A 15413-nucleotide genomic window follows, 5' to 3' on the forward strand; every position below is an offset into this window, starting at 1 on the left:
GAAAGGACACTGAGCCTATGAAAAAAATTTCTGAATGATGAAATAAAGACATCTGATGTAATGAGCTGTATGTGCCTGCTTGTGTTTGTAGAATTCCATGACTTTCAATTTATTAGGGTCTGAGATATCTCCAAAGAGCAATATTCCTTCTTTTAAAAGTGAAAGTGTCTTACATTGTTGGTGGGAATGCAAATTAGTACAGCCACTATGGAAAACAGTGTGGAGACTCCTTAAAAAACTGTAAATAGAACTGCCATATGACCCAGCAATCCTACTCCTGGGCATACACACCGAGGAAGCCAGAACTGAAAGAGACACGTGTACCCCAATGTTCATCGCAGCACTGTTTATAATAGCCAGGACATGGAAGCAACCTTGATGCCCATCAGCAGATGAATGGATAAGAAAGCTATGGTATATATACACAATGGAATATTACTCAGCCATTAAAAAGAATACATTTGAATCAGTTCTAATGAGATGGATGAAACTGGAGCCCATTATACAGAGTGAAGTAAGCCAGAAAGATAAACACCAATAGAGTATACTAACGCATATATATGGAATTTAGAAAGATGGTAACAATAACCCTATATGCAAGACAGAAAAAGAAACACAAATGTATAGAACAGACTTTGGACTCTATGGGAGAAGGCAAGGGTGGGATGATCTGAGAGAAGAGCATTGAAACATGTATGTTATCAAGTGTGAAACAGATCGCCAGTCCAGGTTGGATGCATGAGACAAGTGCTCAGGGCTGGTGAACTGGGATGACCCAGAGGGATGGGATGGGGAAGGAGGTGGGAGGGGGGTTCAGGATGGGGAACACATGTAAATAAATCCATGGCTGATTCATGTCAATGTATGGCAAAAACCACTACAATATTGTAAAGTAATTAGCCTCCAACTAATAAAAAATAAAGGAAAAAAAAGAATAAAAGTGAAAGTGTGTTCCATCCTAAAATGTATATGGAATAGCCAAAACAATCTTGAAAAAGAAGAACAAAGTTGGAGGTCTCACCCTTCCTAATTTCACAATATATTACAATGCTATAGTAATCAAAACAGTGTAGTACTGGCTTAAGAACAAATGCATAAACCAATGGAATATAATAGGAAGCCCTGAAATAAATCCTCAGTGTAGGGTCAAATGATTCCAACAAGGGCACCAAGATTATTCAATGGGAGAACGGATGATCTTTTCAACAAATGGTACAGGGAATCCTGGATATCCACATGCAAAAGAATGAAGTTGGATTATTCCCCTATAGCATATACAAAATTAACTCAAAATGGATCAAAGACCTAAACATAAGAGCTAAAATTATAAAACTGTTACAAGAAAACATAGGGAAATTCATGACATTGGATTTGGCAATGGATCTGACACCAAAAGCCCAAGCAATAGCAAATAGATAAATTGGACTACATTAACATGAAATACTCAGTGGATCAACAGAGTGAAAAAGACAATCTATGGAATGAGAGAAAACTTTTGCAAATCATATATCTGATGATGAGTTCATATCTAGAATACATAAAAGAATTCCTAAACTCACCAACAAAACAACCTGACTAAAAGACAGGCAATGACTTGAAAAGATATCTCTCCAAAGAAGACATCATACCCAACTACTATGAAAAAAAAGAAAGAAAGAAAGAAAAAAGAAAGAAAAAAAAAAAAGAAAGAAAGAAAATAGTAAGAGCTGGTGAGGCTGTAGAGAAACTGGAACCCTTGCCTACTGTCAGTAGCAATGTAGTACGGTGCAGTTGCTATGGGAAATAAAGTAGTTCTTCAAAAAATTAAAAATAGAATTGTCATATAATTCAGCAATTTCATTTCTGGATATATATGGAAAAGAACTGAGAATAGAGTCTCAAACAGACATCTGTATACTCATGTTCATAGTACTATTATTCACAATAGTTAAAAAGTAGAAGCAACCCAAGTGTTTTTCAACAGATGAATGGACAAACATACAATGGAGCATCATTCAGTTTTAAAAAAGGAAGACAATTCCGACATATGCTGCAACATGGATGAACCTTGAAAACATTGCGATAAGTGAAATAAGCCAGTAGCAAAATGATAAATACCGTATGGGTCCACTTTTATAAGGTATCCAGTATAGTTAAATTCGGAAAGCAGAAAGATAGTTGCCAGGAGGTGGGGGGAAGGAGAGAATGGGGTGTTATCTGTCAATGGGTATGGAGTTTCAGTTTTGCAAGGTATAAACAGTTTTGTAGATAGATGGTGGTGATGGTTGTACAATAATATGAATATACTTAATGTTACTTAACTGTACACTTAAAAATGGTTAATAAGGTGGATTTTATGTAATGCATATTTTATCACAATTTTAAAAATTAACTAAGACAAAAAAGTACAAGTGTGATGAGAATACATTTGAATTACATTATCACTTAAAATCATTTTGTCTTCAGAACAGATCTGGTCTTGCCTCTTGGAAATTCATTTTCACTAAACCCGTAGAATTTTATTTCATGTCAACAAAGTAGCATTATATCAAAAGTAGAAGCTATGTGCCTGAATTCAACCTGGATTCCTAAGTAAGTTGATTTAATTTTGTGCAACCTGTTCCATATAGAATGATTACTATTACAATCTGGAGCCTAGCACATTGTTTAGATGCATACACACACAAAGCTGCATAAATGAGGAACATATGAATACAACTAAACAGGCCTAGATAATTTTTTTTCTGACTGTACTAAAAATAGTGATGTGAGATACTTGAGGATGGAAAAAAGAAAATCTATATTTGCTGTATTAATTGAAACACAACAATAAATTAACATTCATCCAGGAAAGTTCTATGCAAATGAACCAGAAATAACATGTAAAACAAAGCAAATCATTACATCTCAGTAGGAGCAAAACCCCTTTCTGAAAATATTCCGGGAGATATTTCTAACTATATGAACCCACTAAATAATTTCTAATTCCCAACTGGAATAAACCACCAAAAGAGCTGACCATGCTGAATCTGAAATAAATGTCTAATGACAGTGGAATTATGACCTCTATTTTCTTGGCATTCCAAACAATGTCAATCACTAATGAGGGCTGCTGGGAGTAACTCAGCATCTAGACCCACAGTTTGCAAAGGTGGCCCCAGGCAAGTTCTAAATAATGATTGCCAATTGTACAGAGGAAACGTTGACTCAAAATATCTCACAGTGTAGGTTGGCGGGAGAGTTAATATGGGGAGCTTTAGGACTGGATGGGATAAATGATAGCCTATCAAGTTTCTCATAGACTCTTTCTAAAGATAGTACAATAGATACTCACAGCCACTCTTGTCATCATCCTGTCAGGAACAGCCTGAAAGTTGTTCAGACATCCAGTCCTCACCATAAAGCCATGAACTATAAAAGGTGACTCTTCCTATCAAGTATAAAACTGAGTAAAATCCTGCTTGATTTCTCTGAAATCATCGTGGTAATCTGATTTCAAGAGCCAGGAGCAGTGGAAACCTGTCATACTGGGGATCTCCATTAGGGACTTGTTTAGAGGTCTTGTGGTTCTGCTAAGGAAGTCTGAAGGATAAAATCTTCTCAGGATCACGGCTAAAAACCAACATGGGACATGCATATAAGCAGAGGGAACTTGCACTGGTTGCTCATGACTTGTTCAGAGAGCTCTAATTTTATCATCCTTCCTATTCATTAGGACTCTTTGGCAGCAAGCAGTAGAAAGGAATTTAGGCCAACTTAAGGCTCAAACGGTAAAGCATCTGCCTACAACGTGGGAGACCCGGGTTCGATCCCTGGGTCGGGAAGATCCCCTGGAGAAGGAAATGGCAACCCACTCCAGTACTCTTGCCTGGAAAATCCCATGGATGGAGGAGCGTGGTAGGCTACAGTACATGGGGTCTCAAAGAGTCGGACACGACTGAGTGACTTCACTGTCAAGCTCAGATAAGGAGATGACACTACCCTTTTGGCAGAAAGCGGAAAAGGAACTAAAGAGCCATTTGATGAAAGGGAAAGAGGAGAAAAAGCTGGATTAAAACTCAACATTCAAAAAACTAAGGTCATGGCATCCAGTCCTATCCCTTCATGGCAAATAGATGGGGAAACAACAGAAACAGTGACAGACTTTATTTTGCTGGGCTCAAAAATCACTGCAGATGGTAACTGCAACTATGAAATTAAAAGATGCTTGCATCTTGGAAGAAGAGCTATGACAAACCTAGACAGCATATAAAAAAGCAGAGACATCACTTTGCAGAGACAAAAGTCAGCACAGTCAAAGCTATGGTTTTTCCAGTAGTCATGTGTAGATGTGAGAGTTGGACCATAAAGAAAGCTGAGAACCAAAGAATTGATGCTCTTGAACTGTAGGGTTGGAGAAGACTCTTGAGAGTCCCTTGGGCTGCAAGGAGATCAAACTGATCAATCCTAAAGGAAATCAGTCCTGAATATTCATTGGAAGAACTGATGCTGAAGCTGAAGCTCCAATACTCTGGCCACCTAATGTGAAGAACTGACTCATTGGAAAACACCCTGATGCTGGGAAATATTGAAGGCAGGAGGAAAAGGGGATGACAGAGGATGAGATGGTTGGATGGCATCACTGACTCGATGGACGTGAGTTTGAGCAGGCTCCGGGAGTTGGTGATGGACAGAGAAGCCTGGTGTGCTGCAGTCCATGTGGTCACAAAGAGTCAGACATGACAGTGAATGAACTGAACTGAAGCAAAAGGTAATTTATTAGAGGGATATTGGGATCTCACAGAACATAGGCAGGCTATATTATCAGACTTAGAACAAATGAGAACTAAGAGATCTCCAGAGGACAAGGAAGCAGGAAGCAGAAGGATATCATAGTAGGCACCTTTGATCAAGGCCCTGTGACTCCATGAATAAACACCATATATATAAATTACTTGCTTTCTATTCTAAGCCTAAGGTATCATATTGCTCAAACTTAGGTCTCATGTCTACCCACTGGTGACACCTTGGCAGTGAGAGAAAGATCTGGTTCCTTTAGATTCCACCTAGATTTACTATTTTTACTCTTTCATCATACTACATACATTGTGGGCGTGTATGTATGTTCAGCAGAGGGGCATCTACCAAAGGAAACAGGCATTCTACAGTGAGAGAAGTAAAAATACTGCCCCCAAAAAAGTGTAAAGAAAAAATGCCCCTATTCTCTCTGTGACCATCACAATTAGTTGTTTCTGAGTGCTAAAAGTGAAATACACATAGTCATAATTCCCACAAGCTGGTATTAAGAAATAGGAGCAATAAAGAACAAAATTTGCAATTCTATTCATGAAATAGTAATAATGGTTTTCAAAGATCCTTTACAAGTCAAACAAGAAAGATGGACTTGCTTGGTAAGCACTCTACCTAACTGACTAAATACAGTTGACTAAATGCACCTGAATTCATGTAAAATTTCTGGTTATTTCAGACAATCTAGCTACAACCACCCTCAAAAGAGGAAAATCTATGGCTACTATAGATATTCAAAAGAGTATGTCTTAGGCTTTCAAGATGACTTCAGAAGTGTATGACCCAATGGAATGATAACTGGATGAAATGTACACAACTTCCCAAGGTTACCATAGTCTGTCCAAGGGAACAGTTTTTCTTATTTGGATACATAAATTCCAATGCTTTTGACAAAAGATCAAAACACAAAACACTCCAATTCCACCTTGCTCTTGAACTAAAAGTCTTATAAATTCTACTTATGAATATAAAATTAATAATTAAAATTACTATTTAAAATTGATAGTACAGAAAACAAGTATTGAAGAAAGAGTCAGGATTTCAGAGCATTTGAGAGACATATGGATCTATCACACAGTCCAACTAAACAGAGAAACAGAAGAGCCTTGAAATTGCGGGAGAGTCTCCACTTCCTACAACTCCTAACATAGTTCAGTGCTAATGATAGGCCTCTTCCTCAAAATTCCTCGTCATATATGCCATGGCTGATGTTTTACTGTGCACTTGAAAAGGGGCACCGCACCCTCTAACGATCCATGAGCGTAAGAAAATGCTTATTTACAGAAATCATATCAAATGACACATGCAGCTATGTTCCTCCCTTCTAGTCTGAGCTTAAAAATCTTTACCTGTGACACTTTCCCACAGGCTACAGAGACCAGGTTAGGTGTGTCTTCTATATGACCCTATAGTGTCATGGCACTTACACTGTTAGAAAAGGCACCAGACTGTTTTACTCTCTGTGTCCATCCTTAGGGCAGAAATTGTGTTCTCTGTGTCACTCCACAGCACCAGCACAGGTAGGCACTCTGAAAATACTTATGCAATAAATGCATGAATGTTTCCTTGTAAAAGTCAAACTCATACTTGATCCCACAATCTTTTTTCCCTCCTAGTTATCAAAACTAGATGTAAAGAAGCAAGAAGCAAGAGCACAATAAGGATCTTATTCAAATGGACTTACTTTGACATTCACATTAATTTCGAATTAATATCATCTTTTAGGGACACGACTAGAGGATAACAGGCCACACCATATTTTTTAATTACGAAAACAAGATATGTGTTCAATGGATACAGTGAAGTGGGTCCCGTGGTGAGTCCACTTTCACTTGGTAGGGCTTGACAGCTAGCACTAAATCTTTCCAAGGGTTTCAGTTTCATTTGGCCTCCTTTAGCCCCAGGAGTTTTTAACAGTACACATTTTCCACATGTAATTAAGTAATGGAGAGTGAGTTGTTATACATGACATTTAATTTTCGATAGTGGGGGAAGGTATGACAAGAGCTGCAGGCGAGATCATTAATCTCCTTGGATCCTTGCACTGCCAAATACAGCAATTCATTCTTCATCATATTAATACATTGCTTCTCCTATACTGAAATGGGAGTGCTTGTGTAAAGGAGATCATATGGAATAGGAAAACTCAGTGTTGAATGTGTGGTACATAGTAAGCACCCACAGTGTAATATGCATCTAGATGATCTAGAGTAGAATCACTGACAATACCACAGTCCAAATGTGCCACTGGGCACAATTACATGATTACAGTATTGTCCCAAATCTAACAATGTGGGGAGAAAAGGGCAAAAAGTGATTATGTAAGGAAGTTGTGTTTGAAGGTGAAAGTGTTAGTCACTCAGTCGTGTCCGAAATCGTTGTGACCCCACAGATTGTAGCCTGCTGAGCTCCTCTGTCCTAGAATTCTCTAGGCAAGAATACTGGAGTGGGTAGCCATTCCCTTCTTCAGGAGACCTTCCCGACCCAAGGGTGGAACCCAGGTCTCCTGCATTTGCAGGTGGATTCTTTAACATCTGAGCCTCCAGGGAAGCCCATGTCATGTACACACGGCAGCAACTTGCTAATTTTCCCTGATGACTCACAGACCCACTTTGTGAATTATAGATCAATTAGTATATGAACAAAGGCAAGTGTTACGACAAGGACATGATTACACAAACGTATATCACTACAGACTAAAAGCCCTAGTTAATTAAAATGGTACCTGCAGCATATTTTCACACCTTCCTGTGATTATTTTACTGCTACTCATTCTCCTAAACCTGTAGCCAGTTCCTGTTCTTATCTCCCTTGTCAATAAATTAGAAAAAGAGTTACTCAGGTATAAAAGCCAAAATTTTCTGTATAATGGAAATGCACAGGGAATCAACAATTTCAACAAAGGAAGGAAATACTGCCATATAGAAGCAATAATCAAAGAAATATAATTTATAAAGATTGGTTTTTAAAGTAACATTATATAACACAAGGGCTTCTCAGGTAGTACTAGTGGTAACGAACCTGCCTGCCAATGCAGGAGATGGTAAGAGATGCAGGTTCAGTTCCTGGGTTGGGAAGATCCCCTGGAGAAGCCTGTAGCCATGGGCTACCGTCCGTGGGTTCACAAAGAGTCAGACATGACTGAAGTGACTCAGCACACATATAACACAAAGCAAGTTATGCCATTTTAAAGAAAAGTATAATTGCATCTGTTGTATTGAGATGATTTAAGTGCTAACCTCTTGAAACCTGGTAACAAATCAGTACTTAATTGTTTCAGGATTTCGTTCCAAAATAGGTAAAACTATGCTTGTGACAATAGTCTGAAGGAGGTAATACATAGCCAGAGGTTGAAAGATGTACCTAATTGAGGAATGAACTAGTCAATCAGCCCAAAGAAGCAAGGATGCCATATTGCTTAGCACCTAAATGCACAGGTTACCACACATGAATAGAACACCAATCTACCAAGCTACCCCTATTAGTGATGTACACAGCTAATGAACAATAACATTTTTTCATTTAGATTTTCTTTCTTAACTCCTTAAGTATTTTAAATTCTTGACCTATTTAATATTACTTAGTAAAATTTATTATATTGACATGAGGATTCATTCATGTTAATTTGATTTCTCTTTATACATTCCTCAATTAAGGAGCATTCTACTCCTTGTTAGAATATTAGGTCATCATTAAAAAAAGAAGACAACAGAGAAGAAGCAGCAGCAGTCTAGCAACAGCAGACAGGGAACTAAAAGATGTTTTAGGTAGGCTGTGTCCTTGTCTCTTATTCTAACATTTACTAGAAATGGTTGTATATAATGTCTGTAGCTATCTCTTCCAGTGCTTAACCATTATGATGTTAATTAGAGCAATCTTAAACTGTAAATGTGATTCAGTCAAAAAATAGTCAAGATTATAGAATTAGACAACGTATATATGAGAAGCGGTTCTTTTTTTCCCCTCCTCTTTCTTTCACCCTACTTACTACTTTCCTTCTCTTTTACCTCCATCCTGCCTCCCTCCCACATTTTCTGCCATCATCACCATCATCTTCATCTCTATAGCAGCCATATACGTTGAGTCCATATTGCCAGGCAATTTACATGTGCTAATGCATTAGACAATTTATGAAATAGCTCAGGAAACTGACCAAGCTCAAACAGCTGTGGTATCATGAGTGAATTTCAAGCCCAGGCTGAGTGAATTGATGGTTTCTTTTTTTAATCACTAAGCCTGAGAGTTCAGTTTTGCTTTAGAAAAGAACTGATCACTTTAGATAAGAGTTATTAGTCAAATGACTAGTTCCTTCCCTATAGAAACTGAAGCATTAATTAATTAATAAAATGCTGGCATGCAAATTACTAGATATGTATCTATTGAATCAAACAAAGGCTATGAACAGAGGAACATCTTTCTTACTTCAATTCAAGCTCCTTTTCCTTTAGACAGTCTAAAAGTAGATACAACAATAGATTGTTCAGAATCATGCCCATGTCATTTTTCTCCTTACAAAAGAAGATACAGAAAATCTTAAGTTGGGGAGAGGGACTAAACTATAAGGAGTTTTATAAAACTAACTTACTATGATTGTTGCATTTGGAAAATATATGATCTGGATTGCTCAGTAAGAGCTGAGAGGAAATTTATTCTATAAAGGTTTCTGAATCCCCACTATGTGCTAGACACAGTAATTCAATGACCATGCAAGAAAGGTTCATAATTAGATAACGTATTCTGACTGTAGCTAGATATTTCTAAATTGCTTAAAATCATGTCCAGTAAATAAGTATTTAGCAGTATCCTCAATCATGCTTACACCATTAATTTGCTGAACAAATCTTTTCCTTGATTCTGATCCCTTCTGAACAGTCCAAAATTGAAACTACCAGACACTAAATTAATGGGACTTTATTACTATTATTAAAATTTTACTCAACTTTCTCTTCTGTCTTCTAAGTAACTTCAAATCATTTAATCTTTCTTTCTTGAAGCAGGGGGTTCTATTTCCCAACTACTTAATTGCATTAAATGATTTCCTTTGGATCCTATTCAATTCTCTTTTTGTTCCCTTTAAAATGGGATGAGCCAGCATGAGTAATAAAGGCCCCACAGATGACAAAGACATAACAATAATGTTAATCAGTAATAACATCCTTTGCAGCAGTGCCACAAAGTGCCAAGCACTGATGTGCAGACACTATTGAATGCTACGTAACATCTCATGTGATCCTCACAGTTTTAAACCAAGTTTTCAAGCTTAAATGACTTCAACTCTTTACTTGTATGGATTTCTATTGATGGACACTTTAAATTTTTGAGTCACTTACCTTTTCTCATGTCTGTTCATGTTTTCATCATCTAACTAAATTTGTAACCTCTGGCAATAGGAAGGGTAAAGTGACTGGTGTCTAACAGAGAACTTCAAGGTCAGTAAGCCAAAGAAGACTGTCATTACTCAAATGGGGAGGAGGAAGGTTTCTCCCCCTAGATACAAAGGCAAAAAACCCTGGAAATCCAGAAAGTGCTAATGAACAGGATAAAAAGTCATTAATGTAGGACTTTTTCAGGAGCAAAGCAACTGTGAGGCTGAAGTAATGGCATGGGAAGGAAAATTTCAGTCATCTACACTAGTGTCCAAATCTGGGAACAAATAACCTCTAATGCCAGCTGTCTCCTGGGAATGGATGGGTCTTACTAAAAAGTAACTACTGAGAAGGGGAAGAGTAATATCAATCATCACCATCATAAGGACAGGTAACATTTCTTCAAGCCTTTACTCTCTGCTTGACACTGTGTTATTTCTAATTTTCAAAATACCACAATGAATGAGGTAAGTGCTGTATAATCCCAGGTTTATAGATAGTAACTGAGGCCCCAAAGGCAAAGAAACAGAGTGATAGTTAACATACAGTTACATTCTCTAAAAATAATTCAGATTTATCTGTCATTTCAGTAAAATTACAGGGAATAAAACCTCATTCCATGTCTGATGGAGCAATGATTGCTCCCACCAATGAGGGGTCTCAATTCTGACTCACTTATACCAAAAGGGCTCAGTCTGCTGGCAGATGAGGTGTGGGCAAATGTGGAGCCCCAAATGGATCACACGACTCCAGACAGTAGAGCTCACATCTCCTCCCCTCTGTATTTCTCACCTGCTCTCTTAACATGAAGCTCCTAAAACTTCCCTGGGTTCTTTTTTTTCCTGCCTATCCTTTGATGAAGGCATTAATGAGATAGCAAACGTAGCGAATGTACCAAATGATGGTGATGGGAGGATGACAAGCTAGAATGTTCTATCAGATTTAAAAAGAGGATAATCAGATCAAGAAAGAATTTTTCAAAATAGAAATACAAATATAAGCCTCAACTACCAGTTCTATCATGTGAACTGTACATAACAAGAACACCTCAGAATCAAAGCAATCTATACTTTTCTTTAAAGAAAGCTGAGCACCGAAGAATTGATGCTTTTGAACTGTGGTGTTGGAGAAGACTCTTGAAGTCTTCTTGCAGCCCAGTCCCTTGAGCAAGAAGATCCAACCAGGCCATCCTAAAGGAGATCAGTCCTGGGTGTTCACTGGAAGGACTGATGTTGAAGCTGAAACTCCAATACTTTGGCCACCTGATGGGAAGAGCTGACTCATTTGAAAAGCCCTTGATGTTGGGAAAGATTGAGGGCAGGAGGAGAAGGGGGCGACAGAAGATGAGATGGTTGGATGGCATCACCGACTCAATGGACATGGGCTTGGGTGGACTGCGGGAGTTGGTGATGGACAGGGAAGACTGGCGTGCTGCAGTTCATGGGTCGCAAAGAGTCGGACACTACTGAGCAACTGAACTGAACTGAACTGATACTTTTCTTGGGCTTCCATGGTGGCTCAGATGGTAAAGAATCTGCTTGCAACGCAGGAGACCCGGGTTTGATCCCTGCATCAGGAAGATCTCCTGGAAAAGGGAAGGGCTACCCACTCTAGTATTCTTGCCTGGAGAATTTTATGAGCAGAGGAACCTGGAAGCTTACAGTCCATGGTGTCACAAAGAGTTAAACACAAGACTTAGCACACATACTTTTCTTAAAGTGACAATTACAAAAGGAAAATATATTTTTAGAACACAGTGATTGTTTTAAACAAACAAAAGATAAAACAGTATTACATATTTTATGTATAAGATAAAATAATAACATCTCCAGAAGAGATCTTGAGTTTTAGGAAACCAGACATATCTGTCTTACCTGATGAAAACCAGCTTGACCTTTGGCGGGGCAGTCTTAATAATGGCAGATGCATTTTGGTGACTTCTTCCATATAGAATCTGATTGTTTATCTGTGGTAAAAAAAATAAAATGCACTTGTGAATCTACAACATATATATTTCATGTATATATATATATATATATATATATATATACACACACACACACATGTATACAAGTATATGTGCATATACTTGGAATTAAACTATAAAGTTCCTTCATTTTTAAGTGGGTAGATGTAGGACTCTTTAATGCTAAAAATCTTGACATTCTTCATAGTACAGATTCAAATACTAATTCTAAGCAGCTACTAAAATCTCTTAAATTCAGAATTTTTGGACTTTTTGCTAAACTTGACAGTAGCAGTTGAGCTAGATGCAAAAAGTTTGTGATAGATATTTCATTTCCTACAGCTTTTCCAGACTCCTAAGAAATGCAGAAAACAGACCAAACTGTGGTATTCATCAGAGCTCTGGAAGGCCCATTAAACATGATTCTGTAAACGTGTCAAGGTTATTACATAGCATAAATTGTGTTACTCCAGAGGATGTAAATATTATGTCCCCATTTTAAGTCAATATTAGATCAATTGCATAGGATATTTTATAGGACCCAATGAATGAGACATCTACTCTTATCCAAGATGAGGTGAGATTTTTTAACTTGACTGAATTCATCTAAATACTATCTAAAAACATTTATATTCTAAATGTCTTCACTCCAGATTTTCCCATTGCTAAGCTATGTTGACAGCTACAATCAATCTTTTATTTTATTTCAACCATTTGATAATAGCTCACACAGTTTTGGCTTTTTCTCCCTTGTCTGTTCAATAAGTAGTTAGTGATCTATGTAATATTGTCTCTATTTAACTGAGGCCTTGATATCTTTTATTTTTTTTGAGTGCCCACCATCCATATAAAATATTTTCTCCTAATACTTTCATGGTTTTATTTTTCTTATATTTACATCTTCTTACCTAACTTAGCTATTAGAGAAATAAATAAGTCATGTAGTCATTAAGAGTAATGTGAAAAAGCATGGTTAATGACATAAAAAATATCCAAAATATATTAAGTGACAAATCCTGGCTACAACATAGTGTGTCTAGCATGATCATCTTTTCTGTTAACTATATTTCTTAATCTCTTTAATGGATAGTGAACTGAAAATAAGAAATCTTAAATCACAATTTTAAATTGAGATGATGCATGGAATATGCTTGACCAGTGCCTGGCACTCTTTCCCACTGTGTCTGTACTCTGCCTTCAGAAAGTGCCTAAACCATGACCTATGCAACATTCCTGTCTTTGAACTCTGCGGCATGCGTGTATGCTCAGGTGCTAAGTCATATCCAACTTTTTGTGGCCCCATGGGCTGTAGCCCACCAGGTTCCTCTGTCCATGAGATTTCCCAGCAAGAATATTGGTGTGGGTTGCCATTTCCTAGTCCAAGGGATCTTCAAGACCCAGAGAGTGAACCTGTGCCTCCTGCATTGGCAGGCAGGTTCTTTATCACTGGGCCACCAGAGAAGCCAAAATTCTAGGTTTGAAAAATTTCTCTTATTACACTTGTACGGCACCCACATGGTGAAGCCAACCACGGTCAGGTAGAGAGCGTCAGTGCAGGCACACAACAGTAATTGAACAGCGCTAAACTCCTTGAGGGTAAGAACCTGCATCCTCCTCTATGTATTCCCCAGCTTTCACACATAGCTTGCATACAGTGGCGGCTCAATGAGGATGCACTGAATCACAGATCCCTGAGTGAAAGGGACACTTCCATTACTCAACTGCTACTATGCTGTCTCTGAGGTGAGCTCTAATCTTCAACACAATTGACATTTTTTAAAAAAAATGCTTTTTTTTTTTTTTTTTTTAGCAAAAGCTTGAGAGAATAGAAAATTGAGCTGTTTCATGTTTATGGATATGCCTTTTAGTTGCGATTCTTCATTTTGATAGAAAAGAACCCATGGCACTATTATTCTAAGAAGGAAAAATCACAGCCCAAACGAAGAAACCAAGTCATTAATTTTAATTTACCTAAGCGTAAATCTGAAGTTGTGTGTCTTTCATGGTGCTGTTTCTGAATATTCAGAGGCCCTGGCAGTAGAACAGCAAGGCAGCTTGCTTGCTGGCGATGTTTTTCCAGTGCCAACAACTGTGGCATTTACTGCTAGGGCAGCTGCTCCCTGCCAATGTTCAGGGGCCTCTGGAGAGACTCTGCTACTCAGTGGAAAACTGGGAACAGAATGGGAAACTGAAGATAGAGTGAAACTTGATTTTACTGGATTAAATGTAAAAGGAAAATGCAGATCTCTGGATAAAAAAAATCCAAGACAAAGCCTCTTTTCTGGCTTCACAAATTACACATTAGCAGTCCTCTGAGTTTCAGGAGAGGAAGATCTCTTTTGTGTTCTCTAGATCTTATTGTATATAAAGTAACTTCACTATATAAATAAAAGGTATACAGCTTCCAACAATATAAGTGACCTTTATATTTCCTTATCTCTAAGGAAACATATTCCAGAGAAAATTCAGTAAGTAATTAGAAAGAATATGATGCATTTTATGCAAATTAACTTTAGGTTGTCACTTACCCTATTTCTGAGAAGCTGCTGTTTTCTGTTGTTTAAACAATAGATAAAGGGCATCTTCAAGTATAGCATGGACAGGAAAGAAAGCATTTTACACCTCCTGGAAGGTTTTCAGGTTAATTCTAATTATTAATAGCTACCAGTCACTGAGTGCTTACTCTATGCCAAACACTGCAGACCTCTTGATGCACAGGTTCACAGTTAAATCTTAGAAGGGCTGGGTGTTGTGTACTTTCACCAGATGATGAAACTGGCATCCAAGAGCCTGATTTAAATATTAGTTGAAAACCCTGTATTCCTAAGGCACACCTAGAGATCATATCATCTGTATGGTGCACATAAAACTCAGCTGATTTCTAAAGTCATCTTTGTAAAAGCGTCTATTAAATAGACTCTGAGTTGGACACCTACCATCTTAGGTCCTGGAATTTTGATATACACAAGTTAGAATTGAATCTGCCTGCCAATGCAGGGGACACAGGTTCAATCCTTGGGTCAGGAAGATCGCCTGGAGGAGGAAACAGCAATCCACTCTAGTATTCTTACCTGGAGAATCCCATGGACAGAGGAGATTGATGGGATATAGTCCATGTGGGTGCAGAGAGTTGGACATGACAGCACACATGTGATACAGTGCAACACAAGTCAGAATCAAGCATTTTATCACAATGCATAGAGGTAAGGCCTGAAAACTCTGTTAGGCTTTTGAAATCCCTAATGCAGTATGTAGTTCCGTAAGACTGTACCTTTCTTCTTGTGCAAACAAGCTGCACCCTGAACAGTAACATA

General features: G+C 37.9%; 1 protein-coding gene across 6 annotated transcripts in view; it reads right to left on the minus strand.

The window, feature by feature from the left end:
* Positions 1–15413, minus strand: part of PATJ (PATJ crumbs cell polarity complex component) — a 361174-nt gene that overhangs the window by 124521 nt on the left and 221240 nt on the right. For all 6 annotated transcript variants that reach the window (XM_043461136.1, XM_043461135.1, XM_043461132.1 and 3 more), the window contains exon 29: positions 12008–12099. In XM_043461136.1, the coding sequence (XP_043317071.1) occupies positions 12008–12099 (92 nt within the window). The remainder of the gene's footprint in view (positions 1–12007; positions 12100–15413) is intronic.

Source organism: Cervus canadensis, chromosome 2 (assembly GCF_019320065.1).
Source record: "Cervus canadensis isolate Bull #8, Minnesota chromosome 2, ASM1932006v1, whole genome shotgun sequence".
In the NCBI taxonomy this organism is placed as follows: domain Eukaryota; kingdom Metazoa; phylum Chordata; class Mammalia; order Artiodactyla; family Cervidae; genus Cervus; species Cervus canadensis.